Here is a 25,755-nt window from a genome sequence, read left to right on the forward strand (position 1 = left end):
GAATATAACTGTTATAATACTGCTCCTATATACAAGAATATAACTACTATAATACTGCCCCTATATACAAGAATATAACTACTATAATACTGCCCCTATATACAAGAATATAACTACTATAATACTGCCCCTATATACAAGAATATAACTACTATAATACTGCCCCTATATACAGGAATATAACTACTATAATACTGCTCCTATATACAAGAATATAACTACTATAATACTGCCCCTATATACAGGAATATAACTACTATAATACTGCTTATATACAAGAATATAACTACTATAATACTGCTCCCTATATACAAGAATATAACTACTATAATACTGCTCTCTATATACAATAATATAATTACTATAATACTGCCCCTATATACAAGAATATAACTACTATAATACTGCCCCTATATACAAGAATATAACTACTATAATACTACTCCTATATACAAGAATATAACTACTATAATACTGCTCCTATATACAAGAATATAACTACTATAATACTGCTTATATACAAGAATATAACTAGTATAATACTGCTCCTATATACAAGAATATAACTACTATAATACTGCCCCTATATACAAGAATATAACTAGTATAATACTGCTCCTATATACAAGAATATAACTACTATAATACTGCCCCTATATACAAGAATATAACTACTATAATACTGCCCCTATATACAAGAATATAACTACTATAATACTGCTTATATACAAGAATATAACTACTATAATACTGCTCCTATATACAAGAATATAACTACTATAATACTGCTCCCTATATACAAGGACATGACTACTATAATACTGCCCCTATATACAAGAATATAACTACTATAATACTGCCCCTATATACAAGAATAGAACTACTATAATACTGCCCCCTATATACAAGAATATAACTACTATAATACTGTCCCTATATACAAGAATATAACTACTATAATACTGCCCCTATATACAAGAATATAACTACTATAATACTGCCCCCTATATACAAGAATATAACTACTATATACTGCTCCTATATACAAGAAAATCACTACTATAATACTGCCCCTATATACAAGAATATAACTACTATAATACTGTCCCCTATATACAAGAATAGAACTACTATAATACTGCTCCTATATACAAGAATAGAACTACTATAATACTGTCCCCTATATACAAGAATAGAACTACTATAATACTGCCCCTTATATACAAGAATATAACTACTATAATACTGCTCCTATATACAAGAATATAACTACTATAATACTGTCCCTATATACAAGAATATACCTACTATAATACTGCCCCCTATATACAAGAATATAACTACTATAATACTGCTCCTATATACAAGAATATAACTACTATAATACTGCTCCTATATACAAGAATATAACTACTATAATACTGCTCCTATATACAAGAATATAACTACTATAATACTGCCCCTATATACAAGAATATACCTACTATAATACTGCCCCTATATACAAGAATATAACTACTATAATACTGCTCCCTATATACAAGAATATAACTACTATAATACTGCCCCCTATATACAAGAATATACCTACTATAATACTGCCCCCTATATACAAGCTCTTCTGTAAGTATTTTTGGAGGAAACATTAATGGGTTGTACAGGATTAGGAAGACATGACGGCTTTATTCCAGAAACAGCGCTACACATGTCCTTGGGTTGTGTTTGGTATTACAGCTCAATTGAAATGAATGGAGTGGAGGTGCAATACCATATGCAGCCTGTGAAAAAGTGTGGCACTAACTTGAAGAAGGTCTTCCTATTCCTGAACAACCCCTTTACTACTATTTAGCACACAGGGGTCATTACTTTTCAGCTGTTATTGGCGGATGACGCGCCGCTGACGGTTCGGCTCATTTACTGCTGAATGGAAGGGACAGGTTTGTTATATATCAGGACTTGCAGCGGCGTCCGCTCTCCGCAACGTTTACAGATTATTTCAGGAAAGAGATTAAGATTCCAGCGTCTAATTAGAGACCCTCAGTGGTGATCGAGTTCTGGGGGGGTCTCAGTCTACGAGGACCCTGAATATGTAGTCGTATAGTAGAGATATGAACAGCTGCCGCCCCTCTATAGACCTTCCTGGCATTCCAGATATGTGGAAGCGAGACGGTGAAACGTGAGAGCGGGGTCCGGTGTAACGCTGTGTGAGGAGTGCTGCCGGAGAGCGCCGAATATTCCACAGTCCTCTGTGCGGGAGGTGGAAGGGCGAGAACTGCAAAGAAATGTACCTGCCATATAGTATAAGTGGCTGCAGCTCTGGATGTGACTGGAGTAGAAGACCTGCTGTAATTTAGAATCAGTACAGGGACTCAGCAGGGACGGATCATTATGAAGCAGAGTCCAATGTGCTACAATTGTATAATGGTTTATTGACAAGTTGTGGTCAGGTCGCATATTTTACGCAGCTTTTATAAAAAATTAAATGTAAAAAAAATATAAAAAAATCGCAGCAAACTTGCGATATGACTGCATGGTGTGAATAAACTCGCGATATGACTGCATGGTGTGAATAAACTCGCGATATGACTGCATGGTGTGAATAAAACCTTGTGACGTTTGCTGCTGGCGCGTGACCGGACTCTGCAGGGGGTTTCCAGCTCGGTTTCCCCCCCTGATTTACATACTAGAAGTTTTGTGGCTGCTGAGGAGTGCGCTCTGCTGGGGGTGCTGGTTATGGATCAGGTACAGAGGAGATCCATGACCCCCCACCCAAATAATCCTTATGTAATAACAGGCGGACCGCTGCACTCCAATCTGTGCTTCTCCAGCTGTTGCAAACTACAACTCCCAGCAGGTGACTGTCAGGGCATGTTGAGAGTTGTAGTTTTGCTATAAAATCATTCAGCTTTTCCAGCCTCTGCAGTGGTGGGGGAGGGAGCGATATAATTCACAAGCTATTCAGACTCCAGGAAAGCTGGGTGACAAGCCTTGTGGGAGCAGTAATGGCGGCCGTATTGATGGTTCGGCCTCGTTCACATCTGCGTTTTGCCGGATCGGTTGCACAACAGACACGACCGGTGACCGATGGAGCCCAATGACTTTAATGGGTTCAGTCGGGGCGTTTGTGGTTTTTCAGATGTGAACGAGGCCTCATCCAGCTGGGTGCGTTACATTCCATATCTACAACTGGACCGATGAGGGCCCCACGGTGCAGCACGAGGATCCGCTCCCCTGACCTTCCCCCTGACGCCGGCGCCGCACGTTACAAGCGAGAGACGTGGACCTTCTGAGGTGACGGACTCCACAGACTGCGTCTACTGACGGATACACCAGACAAGATGGGGTCAGCGGCCGCACCGCGGGGTCGTCATGCAAGGTCAGCGCCGAGTTACCGTAACATCTCCACAACTAATTAATGAGTAAAATGATGAAGAAGAATCTGCTCCGGAGACGCGCAGGATACGGGGAGCGGCCGCCGCGTCCTCAGACATCACAACTCATATCCTGTTGTCTTACAAACTCGTTCTCTGCGATGAAGCCACAAGTTTATGGTTAGGAACAAACATCAATAAGACACAGCGACGACGTACAAGGGAGCGCAAAAACGGAGAGAGGCGGCGGGGGCGAAAAATCAGATAGAGGATGACTGTAGGACAGGTGAACACAATCTATTGTTCTCTGTTATCAGACATGACAGGCAGGGGGGAGGATGACTGTAGGACAGGTGAACACAATCTATTGTTCTGTTATCAGATATGTCAGGCTGGGGGGGATGACTGTAGGACAGGTGAATACAATCTATTGTTCTCTGTTATCAGACATGTCAGGCTTGGGAGAGGATGACTGTAGGACAGGTGAATACAATCTATTGTTCTCTATTATCAGACATGTCAGGCTGGGGAGAGGATGACTGTAGGACAGGGGAATACAATCTATTGTTCTCTGTTATCAGACATGTCAGGCTGGGAGAGGATGACTGTAGGACAGGTGAATACAATCTATTGTTCTCTGTTATCAGACATGTCAGGCTGGGGGAGGATGACTGTAGGACAGGTGAATACAATCTATTGTTCTCTGTTATCAGACATGTCAGGCTGGGGGAGGATGACTGTAGGACAGGTGAATACAATCTATTGTTCTCTGTTATCAGCCATGTCAGGCTGGGGGAGGATGACTGTAGGACAGGTGAATACAACCTATTGTTCTCTGTTATCAGACATGTCAGGCTGGGGGGGATGACTGTAGGACAGGTGAATACAATCTATTGTTCTCTGTTATCAGACATGTCAGGCTGGGAAAGGATGACTGTAGGACAGGGGAATACAATCTATTGTTCTCTGTTATCAGACAGGTCAGGCTGGGAGAGGATGACTGTAGGACAGGTGAATACAATCTATTGTTCTCTGTTATCAGACATGTCAGGCTGGGGGAGGATGACTGTAGGACAGGTGAATACAATCTATTGTTCTCTGTTATCAGACATGTCAGGCTGGGGGAGGATGACTGTAGGACAGGTGAATACAATCTATTGTTCTCTGTTATCAGACATGTCAGGCTGGGAAAGGATGACTGTAGGACAGGGGAATACAATCTATTGTTCTCTGTTATCAGACAGGTCAGGCTGGGGGAGGATGACTGTAGGACAGGTGAATACAATCTATTGTTCTCTGTTATCAGACATGTCAGGCTGGGGGAGGATGACTGTAGGACAGGTGAATACAATCTATTGTTCTGTTATCAGACATGTCAGGCTGGAGGAGGATGACTGTAGGACAGGCGAATACAATCTATTGTTCTGTTATCAGACATGTCAGGCTGGGGGAGGATGACTGTAGGACAGGTGAATACAATCTATTGTTCTGTTATCAGACATGTCAGGCTGGGGGAGGATGACTGTAGGACAGGTGAATACAATCTATTGTTCTCTGTTATCAGACATGTCAGGCTGGAGGAGGAGGATGACTGTAGGACAGGTGAATACAATCTATTGTTCTGTTATCAGACATGTCAGGCTGGGGGAGGATGACTGTAGGACAGGTGAATACAATCTATTGTTCTGTTATCAGACATGTCAGGCTGGGGGAGGATGACTGTAGGACAGGTGAATATAATCTATTGTTCTCGGTTATCAGACATGTCAGGCTGGGGGAGGATGACTGTAGGACAGGTGAATACAATCTATTGTTCTCTGTTATCAGACATGTCAGGCTGGGAAAGGATGACTGTAGGACAGGGGAATACAATCTATTGTTCTCTGTTATCAGACAGGTCAGGCTGGGGGAGGATGACTGTAGGACAGGTGAATACAATCTATTGTTCTGTTATCAGACATGTCAGGCTGGGGGAGGATGACTGTAGGACAGGTGAATACAATCTATTGTTCTCTGTTATCAGACATGTCAGGCTGGAGGAGGATGACTGTAGGACAGGCGAATACAATCTATTGTTCTGTTATCAGACATGTCAGGCTGGGGGAGGATGACTGTAGGACAGGTGAATACAATCTATTGTTCTGTTATCAGACATGTCAGGCTGGGGGAGGATGACTGTAGGACAGGTGAATATAATCTATTGTTCTCGGTTATCAGACATGTCAGGCTGGGGGAGGATGACTGTAGGACAGGTGAATACAATCTATTGTTCTCTGTTATCAGACATGTCAGGCTGGGGGAGGATGACTGTAGGACAGGTGAATACAATCTATTGTTCTCTGTTATCAGACATGTCAGGCTGGGGGAGGATGACTGTAGGACAGGTGAATACAATCTATTGTTCCGTTATCAGACATGTCAGGCTGGAGGAGGATGACTGTAGGACAGGTGAATACAATCTATTGTTCTCTGTTATCAGACAGGTCAGGCTGGGAGAGGATGACTGTAGGACAGGTGAATAGAATCTATTGTTCTCTGTTATCAGACATGTCAGGCTGGGGGAGGATGACTGTAGGACAGGTGAATACAATCTATTGTTCTGTTATCAGACATGTCAGGCTGGATGAGGATGACTGTAGGACAGGCGAATACAATCTATTGTTCTGTTATCAGACATGTCAGGCTGGGGGAGGATGACTGTAGGGCAGGTGAATACAATCTATTGTTCTGTTATCAGACATGTCAGGCTGGGGGAGGATGACTGTAGGACAGGTGAATACAATCTATTGTTCTCTGTTATCAGACATGTCAGGCTGGAGGAGGATGACTGTAGGACAGGCGAATACAATCTATTGTTCTGTTATCAGACATGTCAGGCTGGGGGAGGATGACTGTAGGACAGGTGAATACAATCTATTGCTCTGTTATCAGACATGTCAGGCTGGGGGAGGATGACTGTAGGACAGGTGATTACAATCTATTGTTCTCTGTTATCAGACATGTCAGGCTGGGGGAGGATGACTGTAGGACAGGTGAATACAATCTATTGTTCTCTGTTATCAGACATGTCAGGCTGGGGGAGGATGACTGTAGGACAGGTGAATACAATCTATTGTTCCGTTATCAGACATGTCAGGCTGGAGGAGGATGACTGTAGGACAGGTGAATACAATCTATTGTTCTCTGTTATCAGACAGGTCAGGCTGGGAGAGGATGACTGTAGGACAGGTGAATAGAATCTATTGTTCTCTGTTATCAGACATGTCAGGCTGGGGGAGGATGACTGTAGGACAGGTGAATACAATCTATTGTTCTGTTATCAGACATGTCAGGCTGGATGAGGATGACTGTAGGACAGGCGAATACAATCTATTGTTCTGTTATCAGACATGTCAGGCTGGGGGAGGATGACTGTAGGGCAGGTGAATACAATCTATTGTTCTGTTATCAGACATGTCAGGCTGGGGGAGGATGACTGTAGGACAGGTGAATACAATCTATTGTTCTCTGTTATCAGACATGTCAGGCTGGAGGAGGATGACTGTAGGACAGGCGAATACAATCTATTGTTCTGTTATCAGACATGTCAGGCTGGGGGAGGATGACTGTAGGACAGGTGAATACAATCTATTGCTCTGTTATCAGACATGTCAGGCTGGGGGAGGATGACTGTAGGACAGGTGATTACAATCTATTGTTCTCTGTTATCAGACATGTCAGGCTGGGGGAGGATGATTGTAGGACAGGTGAATATAATCTATTGTTCTCGGTTATCAGACATGTCAGGCTGGGGGAGGATGACTGTAGGACAGGTGAATACAATCTATTGTTCTCTGTTATCAGACATGTCAGGCTGGGGGAGGATGACTGTAGGACAGGTGAATACAATCTATTGTTCTCTGTTATCAGACATGTCAGGCTGGGGGAGGATGACCGTAGCGTTCTTTAATCCATGTGACTGGTGTCACTCCTCTTATAAAGCTCCAGTATTGTTATCTCCGGACATGAGGGAACATTGTTACAATATATCAGTCTGGAGTCTTGGCTGTTTATCTCAGAGGATTGTCTACACTGGATACAATTGTAACAGAACGTCAGATGTGAGAAGATTTAGGTCATGATTAGAATAGCAAAACCGCAAATTGACAGTGACATGTGAATACAGCCTTATCTACAGTGTAACAAGCCTGACACCTGTGTGAGCAGGATGGTTTTTCAGCCCCTGGTTGTAAACAATAAAGTTCATATTCACTGACAGCAAGCACAGATTTTAAAGTGGTGAGAATTTAGAAGCATCTATTAGAAAGTTGCAGAACTTTTTCCATTCTTTCCCCGAACGCCTTGTGATGTAGTTACCGGTAGGAGAGCAGCGGGTGATGGGGCTCCAGGGGTCGTCTGCTGGGAGTCAGTGGCTCACAGGGAGTTAAACCTCTGATGACATCACAGCAACGCAGACGGCCAAAGCCAAGATTCCTGCAGGAGCTGAATACTATGCAGCATGACTTCACTGTCTGAACTGCGGCCAGGAGGAGAGCAGGGTGATGGAGGTCACGAACGATCACATATCCAGAGCTGGAAGCCACGGGTGACATCAGGCTGCGAGCGTCAGACTGTGGTGACAAGTCACGGAGCCGCCGGGCACAACAATCCTCACCTCCTCATCTCACCAGTAAGGCTCTGTGCACACACACAAGATTAAAAACACCTGGAAATACGGAGCTGTTTTCATGGGGAAACTGCTCTTGATTTTCAGAAGTTTTTTTTAGGAACCCACGTTTTTTATGGCCGTTTTTGGAGCGGTTTTTCTATTGAGTCAATAAAAACTGCTCCAAAACCGGCTCAAGTAGGGACATGCGGGTAAACAAACGGCCCAAAATAAGCCGTGTGAACATATCCTAACAGAGGGTGATACTCCAGTCACATCTAAAGCTGCATTCAATATTCTGCTGGTGTTTCAGTGACCCTACAGATTATGGCCACTTTCACATGAGCGTATCGGTAAACATCCGTAATCTGGATCTGTAATAGACGTATTATGGATGATATTGCATCAGTAAGTCGTCAGTATTACAGTTCCGTGTTACGGGGGGGGGGGGGGGGGGTGCGGTCTTCTAGGGAGACAACGGATTGACTTAAGACAGAGCCTTTGATTTAAAAAACAAACAAAAAAAAACAAAACGATTACATACAGATCCCATATAGATACATACAGATCCCATATAGATACATACAGATCCCACGGAGATACATACAGATCACACGGAGATACATACAGATCCCACGGAGATACATACAGATCCCACGGAGATACATACAGATCACACGGAGATACATACAGATCCCACGGAGATACATACAGATCCCACGGAGATACATACAGATCCCACGGAGATACATACAGATCACACGGAGATACATACAGATCCCACGGAGATACATACAGATCACACGGAGATACATACAGATCACACGGAGATACATACAGATCACACGGAGATACATACAGATCCCACGGAGATACATACAGATCACATGGAGATACATACAGATCACACGGAGATACATACAGATCCCACGGAGATACATACAGATCCCACGGAGATACATACAGATCACACGGAGATACATACAGATCCCACGGAGATACATACAGATCCCACGGAGATACATACAGATCCCACGGAGATACATACAGATCACACGGAGATACATACAGATCACACGGAGATACATACAGATCACACGGAGATACATACAGATCCCACGGAGATACATACAGATCCCACGGAGATACATACAGATCACACGGAGATACATACAGATCCCACGGAGATACATACAGATCCCACGGAGATACATACAGATCCCACGGAGATACATACAGATCACACGGAGATACATACAGATCCCACGGAGATACATACAGATCCCACGGAGATACATACAGATCCCACGGAGATACATACAGATCACACGGAGATACATACAGATCCCACGGAGATACATACAGATCCCACGGAGATACATACAGATCACACGGAGATACATACAGATCACACGGAGATACATACAGATCACACGGAGATACATCCGTATTTAAATCACTCTCCACAGACTACAATGGGCGCTTTCCATCCACAATACGGGTGACATTAGTGGGTGTTGTGTTTTATTTACGCCCGTGTGAACAGATTCCATGAAGAATGTTCGCTCTGTATTTCGGTCTGGAATATGGAAGCTGCTGGTGACAGGCAGGGGTCGCGCTGCAGAGCATTGTGGGGGCTTCACTCACTGCCCAGGAGGGTTCACATGCTGCAGAAACTGCAACAAAACCTGCAGCGTGTGAATCCAGCCAAATACGGGTTCATAGTAAAGGGTTGTGGGGAGGGGGAGGGGGTGTCTATCAGAAGCAGAGCTGTAAATGAGTCATACCCCCAGAGCTGCACTCAAAATACTGCCTGCCATTAAGAAACCATCAAAACAGTGGATGCAGCTCTGGATGTGATTGGAGTATCAGTAAGGCTATAAGGCTGGATTCACATAGTTTTGATGCAGTTTTTTTTAAGCCAAAGTCAAGATTAGATAGAAAAAGTAGACGGATCAGTCTTTCCTTTAGACTTTTCCTTCCATTTGTATCCATTCTCGGTTTTGGCCCAAAAACTGCATCAAAACCTGGAGATCGGTGCTGCTGTATTGAGCTCACAGAGGACGGTCTGCACTGATACACTGTAACAAACCCTCAGCTGTGAGTTACGAGTCTCCTTGTGTCAGTGGAGAGTTTCCCTCTAAGATGTAATGAGGGAATATAATAACGTACGCAGTCATTTCTGGGCGATACAGTCACCAGGCAGCTCCTACAGGCGGCCACCCAGCTTTCCTAGAGCTCTGAAGTGACGACCCCTGTGGGAGCGGTAATGGCGGCCATATTGGTTGTCATCCAGCTTTCTCAGGAGCAGATAGGAAGGGCTGACTATATAACATTGGGGCAGATGACTGGGACTGCAGGTTTGTCATTACCAGTAATAAAGGGGAGTGAGAATTGCGCCATCAGAGCGGTCACGGTCGGCTCGTCGCTCGGTGTCGTCATCTTGTTATTAAGAAACCTGCGCTGGCGACAGAAGATCCTTCCCAGAAACGGAGCGGACAAAGGTTAAAGAAACGCGCAGCACCAGGAACGTCCGGCGGAGCCGCTGATCTCCCAGCATGCACTGCTCTCGGGGGAATCTTTCCTAAGAACCAGAATGAACCTGCCCCCCCCCCCTCCAGAAAGCTGCAGGTAACGTCTTAAAGTGGCCACGCACATAAATGACAGTTACTGCGACCGGAGACGGCGATTATAATGATCGGCTCCAACTGCTGGAAATCCGCCGCGATATTCCATACAGTGCTCTGGGAAAGCTGGGTGACGCATTGACGGCTGGAATCGTACGGTCTACTTTATGATGATCCAGCACAATAACTCCCATCATCTATGGCAGGGAATGTCAGTCCAATCACCTCAGCTGTCCTGAAGAGCTCACAGTCTGATTGGACGGTTCAACACTGCAGTGTTATGAAGGCTTGTGCTCGCCTCTGCTCCATCACTTGTGTGTCAGTGTTTACTGCAGTTCTGGCATTGTATTTATAATCCAGAAATCAGGATGAACAGTTAGGGCAAAGCCCCACGTGGCGGAATTGCTCTGGAATTCCGCAGCAGAGCCGTTTCTCCATTGCCTTCCACTTCTTTTTAGTTGGGTTCGTTAACACGTTGCGGACAATTCCGCTGCGGAGCATAGGCTGCGGAGTGGAATTTGGTGTCCGCAGCATGCTCTGTCTGTTGCGGAGCAGTGGCGGACTCATTGCGGAAGTTCTCCATTGACTTCAATGGAGATTCTAAGTTCCGCAATGAAGTCCGCAGCTGTCATGCACATGTTATGTGTGCTGCGGATCCGTCTTGCTTTTTTGCCATGACATTTCTTCATTCTGGCTGGACCTATGTATTTCTAGGTCTACAGCCAGACTGAGGAAGTCAATGGGGCTCCCGGAATTACGGGAGCGTTGCTAGGAGACGTCAGTAAATAGTCACTGTCCAGGGTGCTGAAAGAGTTAAGCAATCGGCAGTAACTGTTTCTGCACCCGGCACAGTGACTACCGATCCCAATATACAGCAACCTGTAAAAAAATATAAGTTCATACTTACCCAGAACTCCCTGCTTCTTCCTCCAGTCCGGCTTCCCAGGATGACGTGTCAGTCTAAGTGACGGCTGCAGCCAATCACAGGCCAATCACAGGCTGCAGCCAATCACAGGCCAATCACAGGCTGCAGCCAATCACAGGCCAATAACAGGCTGCAGCCAATCACAGGCCAATAACAGGCTGCAGCGGTCACATGGACTGGCGCGTCATCCAGGGAGGTCGGGCTGGATGCCGAAAGAGGGACGCGTCACCAAGACAACGGGCGGTAAGTATGAATTTCTTTGACTTTCACTAGGGAAAGTGCTGTCCCTTCTCTCTATCCTGCACTGATAGGGAGAAGGGAAGCAGTTTTCCCGCAGTCCGCAGCAGCTAGTCCGCATCAATTTACTGCACATTTTGGGCAGAGCCGCAACAGAATCTGCAACGCAGATTCTATGCGGCATTGATGTGGACAGCTGCGGAGGAAATCCGCCACGTGTGGTCATGCCCTTATAAGTCCCCAGACAAAGAAGCGTCACTGGGCCTCAGGATGAACGTGGCCGCAGCTTCCACCCGGACAGGGTTATCGGGAGGTCTTCACTCTACTCATGAAGCAGGCAGCTCTGGATGAACGGCAGGACGTCAGCAGTAGGGTCCGGGGATCAGGAGTAAGTCGCGTGGTTTACAGAGGAGCGGCGCACGCTCGGACCACCACATGAGGGGTTTCCTGAATATAAATAAACGGAGCTTTGGACGAGCGCCCGACCCTGCACGACTCCCGCTCGCTCCAGCCGCCTGGTTACTATTTTCTCGTCTTCTCTGTATTTAGATGAATGTTCTAGAAGGAGCGGTGGAGACGGCGCGGCGCCGCTGCAAGGTGACCGCTCACCAGACCAGCCAAAACATAGAAATACATCTGTTCCTGGGAAAGCCGGGTGACAACCAATATGGAATCAATAACAGGCCGGATAAGAGCGGCACCCAACTTTACAGGACCCCTGAACAGCAAGTCTACTAACACCGTTATATAGTCACGTTCCAAAACTGGGGAGAAGCCATTCAGTAGACTGGGAAAGTTGGGTGACCACCCCTATGAACACCATTACTGTTCCCACATTGCTCGTCCCCCAGATTTCCTGCCGAGTTGTGGGGGGGGGGGGGGTTCTCTGAATAAGAAGAGCAGCGTCGCCCTTCAAGAGTCTGGGAAAGCGGAGTGATCCTTAGGGTATGTTCACACGGCCAAATTACGGCTTGAAAGCAATGGGCTGACGTTTGTCTGTTCACACGAGGCGTATATTTACGGGTCGCTGTCAAAAGACGGCGCGTAAATAGACGCCTGCGCCAAAGAAGTGTCCTGTCACTTCTTAAGACGTAAATGGAGCCGTTTTCCATGGACTCCAATGAAAAGCAGCGCCAATTACGTCCGTAATGGACGCGGCGTTCAAGCGCCTGCACATGCCGTTACGGCTGAAATAACGGGCCGTTTTCTCCTGGAAACATCCCCGTAATTTCGGCCGTTACGGACGCTGTAGTGTGAACATAGCCTCATACAGAAGTTGTGATGGCGACCATATAGTTTGTTGGGCAGAAAGCCTCGTCACGTGATCCACGCGTGACGTCCTGCAGCAGCGCCCGCGCGTACCGCCCAATCCTCAAATCACAGCTGAACCCATCAATTTGAGCCCTGCAGTCAATAACGAATAAAGCACGCCCCTCCCCCGTCACCCGCTGCGATCATAGGAAGACGGAATCACACACCACCGACATCACGTCATACTCCAGTCACAGCCAAATCTGCAACCAAAGTTCTGCTGGCTGCCGCTCAAAGTGTCAGCACCGACACGGAACCAGCGAGTTCAGCAATGATGAGGCGATGTCTCCAACTGCGGAATTGTGGATGCAGCTCTGGATGCGACTGGAGGTTGTGGCTTAATCACTGAAAACTGCCGTAAAACCGTGACACAGACTAAAGACTGCAGCTCTGGGTGCGAGTGGAGTAGAAGACATGACTCAGGATCAGTAAAGTCAGGGTATATTCACACGTCTTAACAAATTACGTCTGAAATTACGGATCTGTTATGGGGCGAAAACAGCTGCTGAATTTCAGACAATTTTGCTCGTACTCACGTTTTTCGCGGCGTCCATTACGGACGTAATTGGAGCTGTTTTTCATTAGAGTCAATGAAAAACAGCTCCAAAAACGGCTCCAAAGACGTGACCTGCACTTATTTTTCGCGGGCGTCTTTACGCGCCGTCTTTTGACAGCGACGCGTAAAATGACACCTCGTCTGAACAAAACATCGTAAAACCCATTGAAAACAATGGGCAGATGTTTGCGTTTGTAATGGAGCCGTCTTTTTAGTCGTAAAACGCACGAATTACGTCTGAAAATAGGCCGCGTGCACAGACCCTAAAAGATTTATAAAGGTTTCTCATCATTTTATGGAGATCACAAATAAAAAAAAAACGCAAAAACTGATCGAAAATCCTAAGAAAGGGACGTTTTTCTGAAAATCGGATTGGTGGGATTGTGCGCAGCCTGCCGCGCTCCATGGCGGCGGTCACTGGAAGGTAGAAGGAGGCGGCCGACATCCGCGTCACGTAGACGTACAGCTACAAATGACAAGATGGCGGCGGGGGAGGGGGCGACGGGTCAACAAATGACAGCTGGCAGCCATAGGCACGAACAACAGCTGCGTCCAACCCCTCCGCAGATCACGGCGTCACACACCGAGGGCCCGCACTGCCGTGTAACCCTTCCATCACCATCTACACGCCGTCACATATAGCGAGCGACGCGGGATCGACAGAGGTCTCCAGATTACGGGACAGATGTTAAAGGGCCGGCGGCCGGTCTTCTGTACATAAATCCTTGTACAATGAAAAGTTCTCTAAATTCCTATTAGACTTTGTAACCATTCTCAAGACCTCTGCTTGCTGTCAGTGAGTGGGGACACGTTCACATCCGGTGGCTGAAAATTAGTCCAGACACCCAACACTTTAAACAGCCGAGGGTCTTGGCAAGCGCGAAGACCAAAAGCGTTGCGCTAATGTTTCAAAATTGCGGCCTCTACGACATTTCCCGGGTTTCAGAAAGGTAAACGTGCAGGTGACGCAGCAATAAATAAGCGCGGGACGGATCAGGACGCAGCAGAGCGACAGCGAGTGCAGCATCTACAGCAGCAGCCGTATTGGTTGTCACGCCGCGTTCCCAGAAACAGACGCAGCCGAGAAACGGATGAATAAAACCAAAGTTTACACCCCACACACAACGGCGCGCCCCTCCCCCGGCACAGGAACATTTATATAATGAACGTGAACGAGCGAATCTTAATATTGGGGGCGTGCGAGAAGATGGGGGCCCCTCCGGCTGCACATCCCCCACCAGCTCCACAGGGGGCGCCCTTTTTGCTAATGTTGCATTGACCTGGTGACGGGGGCTCAGAGCAGGTTCATGCAGCCCCTCAGGAGAACGAGGGCGCCAATCTGGCCAGGGGGCCCCTCTCCACCGACCTCCTCCGTCTCCTGTATAGAAAGTCAAACTTCTGCAACATTTGAATACTTTGTCTCTCAATTCCTCAATATTTTCAGGACATCTGCTTGCTGTCAGTAAATGGAGACGTTATTGACTGCATTCAAAGGCTGAAAACCCGTCCTTGAGACTGATCGCTACAATATGTTACAATGTATCAGCGCAGGTAAAACGTATCAGTCTGAAGTCCGGACTGTGGAGAATTGTCATGACTGGATACGATTGTAACAAACTCCCAGCTATGTGAGCAGGACTACGTCAGGATAGGTTTTCAGCCTCCAAATGTAAAGGTTTCCATTCAACGACAGCAAGCAAAGTTCCTGAAAACGCGGAATGAAAGCACAAAGTCTAGAACATTACACAATGATGAGACGTCATCTACAGGAGACGGACGAGAGAAGTAACGGCGGCCACGTAAGTCGTCACCCAAGAGCAGAAATAACGAAGACGCAGCGGTGAGAACGGTCAATAACGAGACGGGCGAAGACGGCGCCATTGATACCAGGATTTCATGGAGTTGAAGGGTCGGAGTCAGAACATGTGGCACTACAACTCTCAGCATGAGTGACAGGCGCAACTAATCCGCAACAGCTGGAAAAGTGACAGAGCGCGGATCTAAGCGCCGCTGAATACACAAAATAACCGGACACTTGGCGATTAGGGAAGACAGAAAGCCGATAATCTGGTCACAGCGACACTTTCCTACAGAAACCACAATGGACCTCAGCACTGCGCTCAGAAATGTACCACGCCCATCCCCAGCGCGTCCACCCGCCACCACCCGCTACCGCGCCCACCCACCACCATCCGTCACCGTGTCCACCCGTCACCACCCGCGTCCATCCGTCACCACCCACCACCGGTCACCATCCGCCACCGCATCCACCCGTCACCACCCACCACCATCCGTCACCACGTCCATCCGTCACCACCCGCCACCATCCGTCACCGCATCCACCCGTCACCATCCGTGACCGCATCCACCCGTCACCATCCGTCACCACGTCCACCCGTCACCACCCGCGTCCATCCATCACCACATCCACCCTTCACCACCCGCCACCATCCGTCACGTCCATCCGTCACCACCCGCGTCCATCCGTCACCACCCGCCACCATCCATCACCGCATCCACCCGTCACCATCCGTGACCGCATCCACCCGTCACCATCCGTCACCGCGTCCACCCGTCACCACTCGCGTCCATCCATCACCACATCCACCCGTCACCATCCGTGACCGCATCCACCCGTCACCATCCGTCACCACGTCCACACGTCACCACCCGCGTCCATCCATCACCACATCCACCCTTCACCACCCGCCACCATCCGTCACCGCGTCCACCCGTCACCACCAGCCACCATCCGTGACCGCGTCCACCCGTCACCATCCGTCACCGCGTCCACCCGTCACCATCCGTCACCGCGTCCACCCGTCACCATCCGTCACCGCGTCCACTCGTCACCATCCGTCACCGCATCCACCCGCCACCATCCGTCACCGCGTCCACCCGTCACCACCCGCCACCATCCGTGACCGCGTCCACCCGCGTCCATCCGTCACCACTCGTCACCGCATCCACCCACCACCATCCGTCACCGCGTCCACCCGTCACCACCCGCCACCGCATCCACCCGCCACCATCCGTGACCGCGTCCACCCGTCACCACCCGCCACCATCTGTGACCGCGTCCACCCGTCACCACCCGCCACCATCCGTCACCACCCGCAACCATCCGTCACCACCCGCCACCATCCGTCACCACCCGCGTCCATCCGTCACCACCCGCGTCCATCCGTCACCACCCGCGTCCATCCGTCACCACCCGCGTCCATCCGTCACCGCATCCACCCGTCACCGCGTCCACCCGCGTCCATCCGTCACCACCCGCCACCATGTCCACCCGTCACCATCTGTGACCGCGTCCACCCGTCACCACCCGCCACCATCCGTCACCACCCGCGACCATCCGTCACCACCCGCCACCATCCGCCACCATCCGTCACCACCCGCGTCCATCCGTCACCACCCGCGTCCATCCGTCACCACCCGCGTCCATCCGTCACCACCCGCGTCCACCCGCGTCCATCCGTCACCACCCGCCACCATGTCCACCCGTCACCACCCGCCACCATGTCCACCCGTCACCCGTCACCATCCGTGACCGCGTCCACCCGTCACCATCCGTGACTGCGTCCACCCGCCACCACCCGTCACCACGTCCACCCGCGTCCATCCGTCACCACCTGCCACCATCCGTCACCGCATCCACCCGCCACCGCGTCCACCCGTGACCGAGTCCACCCGTCACCACCCACCACCATCCGTCACCACGTCCACCCGTCACCACCCGCATCCATCCGTCACCGCAACCACCCGTCACCACCCGCCACCGCGTCCACCCGTCACCGCGTCCACCCGTCACCACCCGCCACCATCTGCCACCGCGTCCACCCGCCATGTTTTGCAGCAATTTACCGGGATAATAAAACCACTTTATAGCGACGCGTTACGCAGGACGATCATTGGATCGACATTCAGACCCCTGTAACCTGCGGCTCTCCAGCGATTCTCCCTTTGGTTGTCAGGACATGCTGGGAGTTGTAGTTCTACAGATGACATCTCCCCCACCCAATAATTATAATAGAAGAGCTGCCACGTCCAGGGGCCCCAGCACCACAGATGGGTGGCATCACCCCCGGATTACAGGCCCAGCTGTCCACACATAACCGGGGAGCCCTCCCTGTGGCCCCCACATTCCAGCACTGACCCTACAGGTACCCACCTGGATGAACTGGATGGTGAGCGCAGACTTGCCCACCCCGCCTCCTCCCACCACCACCAGCCGGTACTTGTCCTGCACCGAGCCGTCCTTCCAGCCGGCCATGCCCGGGGCGGGGGTCCCTGCGCCGCGATACAAATGGCCGTCTGAGGGGCCGCCAGCCAGCACTGCCGCTCAGGGGGCGGGCCTATGCTAATGAAGGCACTGCATATTCAGCGACAAGGCGGAATTATGCGAACTGACTATTTGCATATTTCAGGTTGGGCGGGGCAATAAACCTATGGCAACAGCTGGTGTGAACATTCAGCAGTTGGAGGGAGGAGCCGCTGTTCCTTCTTCACTGATACGTCACAGGCTGAGGGCGCGGCCAACTGATTATGCTAATGTCCTCGTTATACATGAGGTAGGGGGCGGGGCTCTGCTCTGTTATTGAGTTGCCGGCAGCGCCCCAATCTCTCAATCCGTCACGTTATTACCTCACCACCCGGAAACTGCAGCCTGCTGTAAAGCATGATGGACAAAGGTGACCTCAGAACCGCAAGCCCAACATAAAGGTGACACCCCACTCCTGACACAGGTGACTCCTCCCTCCTGACTGACAGGTGACTCCTCCCCCCTCCTGACTGACAGGTGACTCCCCCCTCCTGACTGACAAGTGACTCCCCCCTCCTGACTAACAGGTAACTCCTCCCCCTCCTGACTGACAGGTAACTCCTCCCTCCTGACTGACAGGTAACTCCTCCCCCTCCTGACTGACAGGTGACACCCCCCTCCTGACTGACAGGTGACTCCTCCCTCCTGACTGACAGGTGACTCCCCCCTCCTGACTGACAGGTGACTCCTCCCTCCTGACTGACAGGTGACTCCTCCCCCTCCTGACTGACAGGTGACTCCCCCCTCCTGACTGACAAGTGACTCCCCCCTCCTGACTAACAGGTAACTCCTCCCCCTCCTGACTGACAGATAACTCCTCCCTCCTGACTGACAGGTAACTCCTCCCCCTCCTGACTGACAGGTGACTCCCCCCTCCTGACTGACAGGTGACTCCTCCCTCCTGACTGACAGGTAACTCCTCCCCCTCCTGACTGACAGGTGACTCCCCCCTCCTGACTGACAGGTGACTCCTCCCTCCTGACTGACAGGTAACTCCTCCCCCTCCTGACTGACAGGTGACTCTTCCCTCCTGACTGACATGTAACTCCTCCCCCTCCTGACTGACAGATGACTCCCCCCTCCTGACTGACAGGTAACTCCTCCCTCCTGACTGACAGGTAACTCCTCCCCCTCCTGACTGACAGGTGACTCCCCCCTCCTGACTGACAGGTGACTCTTCCCTCCTGACTGACAGGTAACTCCTCCCCTCCTGACTGACAGGTGACTCCCCCCCTCCTGACTGACAGGTAACTCCTCCCCCCTCCTGACTGACAGATGACTCCCCCCTCCTGACAGACAGGTGACTCCCCCCTCCTGACTGACAGGTGACACCTCCCTCCTGACTGACAGGTAACTCCTCCCCCTCCTGACTGACAGGTGACTCTTCCCTCCTGACTGACAGGTAACTCTTCCCTCCTGACTGACAGGTAACTCCTCCCCCTCCTGACTGACAGGTGACTCCCCCCTCCTGACTGACAGGTGACTCTTCCCTCCTGACTGACAGATGACTCCCCCCCTCCTGACTGACAGATAACTCCTCCCCCCTCCTGACTGACAGATGACTCCCCCCTCCTGACAAACAGGCGACTCCCCCCTCCTGACTGACAGGTGACTCCCCCCTCCTGACTGACAGGTGACTCCCCCCTCCTGACTGACAGGTAACTCCTCCCCCCTCCTGACTGACAGATGACTCCCCCCTCCTGACAGACAGGCGACTCCCCCCTCCTGACTGACAGGTGACTCCCCCCTCCTGACTGACAGATGACTCCCCCCTCCTGACTGACAAGTGACTCCCCTCTCCTGACTAACAGGTAACTCCTCCCCCTCCTGACTGACAGGTGACTCCCCCCTCCTGACTGACAGGTAACTCCTCCTTTCTGACTGACAGGTAACTCCTCCCCCTCCTGACTGACAGGTGACTCCCCCCTCCTGACTGACAGGTGACTCCTCCCTCCTGACTGACAGGTAACTCCTCCCCCTCCTGACTGACAGATGACTCCCCCCTCCTGACTGACAGGTAACTCCTCCCCCCTCCTGACTGACAGGTAACTCCTCCCCCCTCCTGACTGACAGATGACTCCCCCCTCCTGACAGACAGACGACTCCCCCCTCCTGACTGACAGATGACACCCACCCTCCTGACTGACAGATGACTCCTCCCCCTCCTGACTGACATGTGACACCTTCCCCTCCTGATTGATAGGTGAGGGGAACATGGCGCTATCGGGGTAGGGCCTGTGTGCTAAAGTAAAAAAAGGAATATAAAAAAAATAATTACTAAATGCGTTATAGTAGCTGTGAGGTAGTTAACACTCAACAATCCTGCTGACTGTTTCCACTAACAACCAGCAGAATAGTGAGTGCAGCTCTGGAGTGTAATACAGGATGTAACTCAGGATCAGTACAGGATAAGTAATGTAATGTATGGACACAGTGACTCCACCAGCAGAATAGTGAGTGTAGCTCTGGAGTATAATACAGGATATAACTCAGGATCAGTACAGGATAAGTAATGTAATGTATGTACACAGTGACTCCACCAGCAGAATAGTGAGTGTAGCTCTGGAGTATAATGCAGGATGTAACTCAGGATCAGTACAGGATAAGTAATGTAATGTATGGACACAGTGACTCCACCAGCAGAATAGTGAGTGTAGCTCTGGAGTATAATGCAGGATGTAACTCAGGATCAGTACAGGATAAGTAATGTAATGTATGTACACAGTGACTCCACCAGCAGAATAGTGAGTGTAGCTCTGGAGTATAATGCAGGATGTAACTCAGGATCAGTACAGGATAAGTAATGTAATGTATGTACACAGTGACTCCACCAGCAGAATAGTGAGTGCAGCTCTGGAGTATAATACAGGATGTAACTCAGGATCAGTACAGGATAAGTAATGTAATGTATGTACACAGTGACTCCACCAGCAGAATAGTGAGTACAGCTCTGGAGTATAATGCAGGATGTAACTCAGGATCAGTACAGGATAAGTAATGTAATGTATGTACACAGTGACTCCACCAGCAGAATAGTGAGTGTAGCTCTGGAGTATAATACAGGATGTAACTCAGGATCAGTACAGGATAAGTAATGTAATGTATGTACACAGTGACTCCACCAGCAGAATAGTGAGTACAGCTCTGGAGTATAATACAGGATGTAACTCGGGATCAGTACAGGATAAGTAATGTAATGTATGTACACAGTGACTCCACCAGCAGAATAGTGAGTGCAGCTCTGGAGTATAATACAGGATGTAACTCAGGATCAGTACAGGATAAGTAATGTAATGTATGTACACAGTGACTCCACCAGCAGAATAGTGAGTTCAGCTCTGGAGTATAATACAGGATGTAACTCAGGATCAGTACAGGATAAGTAATGTAATGTATGTACACAGTGACTCCACCAGCAGAATAGTGAGTGCAGCTCTGGAGTATAATACAGGATGTAACTCAGGATCAGTACACTGAAAAGTGGTGTAGGCGAGAAGGGGGCTGCTGGCGTCGGGGGCGGCGGTGGCCCCTTTCCCAAAAATGTTCCGCGCATAGAACAGATGGATGTTAATGAGGCGGAGGGCACAGCGGGGACACCGCTTATAACATCTGGTGGCGTCCCTGCAAAGGTGCCTGATGATGCGGAGACTGAAGCAGTGTCTACTCACACAAAATGTACATCAAAAATACATAACATAGGACCAGGCCTGGCCAGAAGGATGACTGCAGGGGGACCTGGTGGGTTAAATGAAAAAGTTGCGGCTGTGGATGTGGGAACTGCTGGGGGTATGCAGGTGTCTGTAAATAAAGTTGCTGGAGTGTCTGCTGGTAATGGGGTGTTGAGTGCTGTGTCTGTGGGTGGTGGGGATGGGGTATCAACCAGGGGCAATGGGCCTGGCGCTCCTCTTGCTGTGACATCCGGCAGGTCTTATGCTGGTGTGGCAGCGGGGGGACAGCGGGCCCACCCATCTTCATCCTCAAGGTCCGGGGACGGTAACTTGCAACAACGTCTCTTGGACGCTTTAAGAGAGGGAAAGCAAACCCTAACCATAGGGGGAGTGCAGAAGGACCTGTCTTTCTGGATAGACAGATATGGTCTAAATGCCTTCCGAGAGCAACGAGGAGATCAGTGGTCGCTCCCAACAGCCGGGCAGGCTGTAGCCAGGAGGAATGTGGTCCGTCTCCGGTGGCGTGGCAATGATGCGTGCCCTCCCAGAAAGAGGGTGGTGGAGCTGCTGCTGGGGATGGGCTTCAAGGCGAGTGACATCTTTGCCTTGATACATCCTCATGGCTCGGTCGAGTTTGACATCAGCTTTGTTCACCTAGGGGGCCTTGAGGTCTTCTGGGGGAACTACGAGCTGATGAAGGACGAGCCTGGCTGGCGAGACTTTGCTGCACAAGCAATTTCTCGCCAAAGTGGTCCCAAGAGAGTGACCGTTCTTACCCGTAACGAGTCACTCTCTTGTATTGATATCATGACCTGGTTGGGAAGGTACGGAGAGGTAGTAGAGATGCCACGGAAGAACTTGGACGAGTTTGGCATCTGTTCAGGGGCCTGGACGTTCATGGTTAAACTAAAGCGTCTGGGACAGACGGTGTCCCACATACCATCGTCTGCTTTCCTGGGAAGAGATCGGATCCTTGTCTTCTACCAGGGGCAGCCGAAGTTGTGTCACCGGTGTGGCGACCCCTCACATTTGAGTGCAGGCTGCAAGGTGCAGAAGTGTGCTCATTGTGGGGGGATTGGTCATCTAGCCGCATCGTGTGACCGTATTCGGTGCAACCTGTGTGGTGACTTAGGTCACCCGTTCAGTCGGTGTCCTCGCTCTGTTGTCAATGCTTGTTCCAAACCTGCGGAGGATGAAAGGAGGGAGGCCTCCGTGGGTGAGGGTGCGGGCAGGGACGATGGGGCACAGGGGCAAGGGAAGAATGCAAAGAAGGGTCCCCCTTCTCGCCAGAGAAGGGCGGAGAAGCGAAGGAAGGAGAGGATTTGGAGGGCGCTCCAGGAAACTGGGACCACCTCTGATTCGGATCTGGATGCCCCCCCTGAAGCTGATGCCCCTGGGGAGGCCGAATTGAACGAGGACATGAGGAGGATCCAAAGGGAGCAGAGGGCTGAGGACTCTCAGTCCTCCCACTATGAAAGTGTGGGAGAGGAAGAGAGGACTCAGCCTACAGCAAAAGGGACACCAGGCAAAACCCAAGGGCCAAATACATCTGGCCCCGCCCTGGCCCAGGAAGGTAAATCCTGTACCCCCCTGGTGCGCTCTACTGATCGATACCATGCTCTCGTGGACATTCCAGCCTCTCATTCTAAGAGGGAGAGCATGGTAGGGCACCCTAGAGTCGTTGAGCCTCCCCTGCTGCAGGGGCCGTTGCCCCCAGAGGGGGAGGTTGACCCGGAACTTGGGGATGAAGATGGGAATAGGGTGGTGAGTATGGACTCCTCAGTTTGCAAAAAGCGAGGCAAAGATAGATGGGGGGTGGGAAGAAGAAAGCCGTCTAACTCAAAGATCCACCCACTCCGTTGACGCTGGCATCAATTAACGTTGCCAGCATTAAGTCAGATAGGGCGAGATTTGCAGCCTTTGATTTTCTTGGCCGAGTTGAAGCCGACATTTTGTTTTTGCAGGAGACCAGGCTTTCACTTTTGGGAGACGTTGTTAAATCTAGGAGGGAGTGGCGACGCGGGCCCTCCTACTGGTCTCTTGCGGCTGAGCCCTATAGCGGAGTGGCGGTCCTTTTCACCGCACCGGTAACATGCCGACGGATGATTGAGTTAGAAATGGGGAGGTGCTTGATCTTAGATGTCCTCATGAGGGGACAGGAATTAAGACTAATCAATATATACGGACCCCAGAGCAAATGGGACCGTAAAAGTCTCTTCATGAGGATTAAGCCTTTCCTTTTTTCAGGTCGACAAGTTATCTTTGGAGGGGACTTCAATACTGTCATGAGACCCCGAGATAGAGGAGGTTCCGGAGATAAAAAATTGACCTACGATAGTGTAGCATTAAAAAATATAGTTAGCGATGCTCGCCTGGTGGATATCCACATCAGGCATACCCCAGGCCACTCGGGTTTCACCTATCGTAGAGGTAGTTGTAGGTCTAGGATAGACAGGTTTTTTTTGAAGGAGGAAGCCATCTCTTCACCAGTGTCCGTTGTTGAGGTGGAGTTCTCCGATCACTGTATGATTATTTTCTCTTTGAACATTGCAGAGTCCCTCCAGATGGGAAGAGGTATATGGAGGCTGAATTCTACTCTCTTGGAAGAAGCGGAGATAAGACAGGCCTTTGAGGATTTTCTTCAGAGCCAGGTACCTTTGTTGGATCTCAGTGGTACTAAGTCTGAGTGGTGGGAGTTGTTTAAAGTCCGGGTGGCAGGATTTTTCCGCAGGCTCTCGAGCCTCAGGTCCATGAGTAGGTACCGCCTATATCAGGAACTGAGGAGGAAACTCGAACATCTGGTCTCAACCGGGGGTAGTGGGGAGGAGATCTCCGTGGTGAAAGCTTTGCTCAGGAGGTGTCAGTATGATAGGCACACATCTTTAGTTCTTGAGAGGGATTTCGGGAGGTACCGCTCGCCCGACCCCTACAGGAACTGTAAGATGTCAGTGAGTCGTAAGGTTGTGACAGGACTGATTGATAGTACAGGATCTCTGAAGAGATCCAAATCAGGGATCTTGGAGGTCGTCAGATCCTTCTACTCGCACCTCTTGGGGAAGCAAGATCCAAACCGAGACGAGATGTCGGCTTTCCTAGCTGAAACCATCCCTGAGCCAGGGGTAGACCCCTCTCTCGGTGTTTTGAAGGATTCGATCAACGAGGAGGAAGTGGGACTGGCGATTGATTGGCTTGCCCTCAAAAAATCGCCAGGGCCGGATGGCTTAACATCCGAGTTCTATAAAACCTTCAAGGGAACCCTAGTTCCCCTCTTGACTGAGGTGTTTAATGAGTGCCTTTCCTCGGGTACTTTGCCAATGTCAATGAGGAGGTCGGCCTTGATCATTTTATTAAAGGGTAAAGACTCGACCCATATTGAGAATTGGCGTCCCATAGCGCTGCTCAATACGGACAGAAAGGTTCTCGCAAAGGTGCTGTTTAATCAGCTGGTGAAGTTTGCATCCCGGCTCCTTTCGCCGGTCCAGCATTGCTCTGTTCCAGGCCGCAGCACATTTAGTGCTGTCCTCAGTGTCAGAGAGGCAGTGGAGAAGGGAATTTCTGGTCAGTGGGAGGGGTACATTCTGTCCTTGGACCAAGCTAAAGCTTTTGACCGGGTGAATCATGAGTACCTCTGGTCGGTCCTTCTGAGGTACGGCCTACCGGAAGGGTTTGTAAATTGGCTCCAGACCCTATATGCTGGGGCAGAAACTTTTGCGCTGGTGAACGGTTGGGTTGGAACCCCCTTTGAGGTTGGGTCTGGTGTCCGCCAGGGTTGTCCCTTGAGCCCTTTGCTATATGTGTTCGCTATCGTTTCTTTTCTCAGAAGGATTGATCGTGGACCGTTGGCGGTAGTCAGGGCTAGCCTGGTAGGGCCAGAGGCCACTCAGACGGTGGTTGCGTACGCGGACGACGTCTCCATCTCTGTCTCCTCGAAAGGGGAGGCAGAGTGGGTGATGTCGGAAGTGGAACGTTACTCGTTGGCATCTGGGTCCAAGATCAACCGGGATAAGTGCAAAAGTCTCTGGCTGGGAGGAGGAGGTCCTGGTTTTGGCCTCCTGGACACCCTTCCAGAGCCTCAAGGGTCTGCTAAAATT

At 50.1% G+C, this 25,755-nt stretch overlaps 1 protein-coding gene across 2 annotated transcripts in view; it reads right to left on the reverse strand.

Moving 5' to 3' along the window:
* Window positions 1-18,191, reverse strand: part of RRAS2 (RAS related 2) — a 40,998-nt gene extending 22,807 nt beyond the window's left edge. Inside the window, exon 1 of one of the 2 annotated variants that reach the window (XM_075838201.1) lies at window positions 17,847-18,191. In XM_075838201.1, coding sequence (XP_075694316.1) covers window positions 17,847-17,948 — 102 coding nt within the window. In that variant the 5' untranslated portion in view covers window positions 17,949-18,191. The remainder of the gene's footprint in view (window positions 1-17,846) is intronic. The other variant, XM_075838202.1, reaches the window with a different exon arrangement.
* Window positions 18,192-25,755: the final 7,564 nt, after the last annotated feature.

Source organism: Rhinoderma darwinii, chromosome 9, assembly GCF_050947455.1.
Source record: "Rhinoderma darwinii isolate aRhiDar2 chromosome 9, aRhiDar2.hap1, whole genome shotgun sequence".
Lineage (NCBI taxonomy): Eukaryota > Metazoa > Chordata > Amphibia > Anura > Rhinodermatidae > Rhinoderma > Rhinoderma darwinii.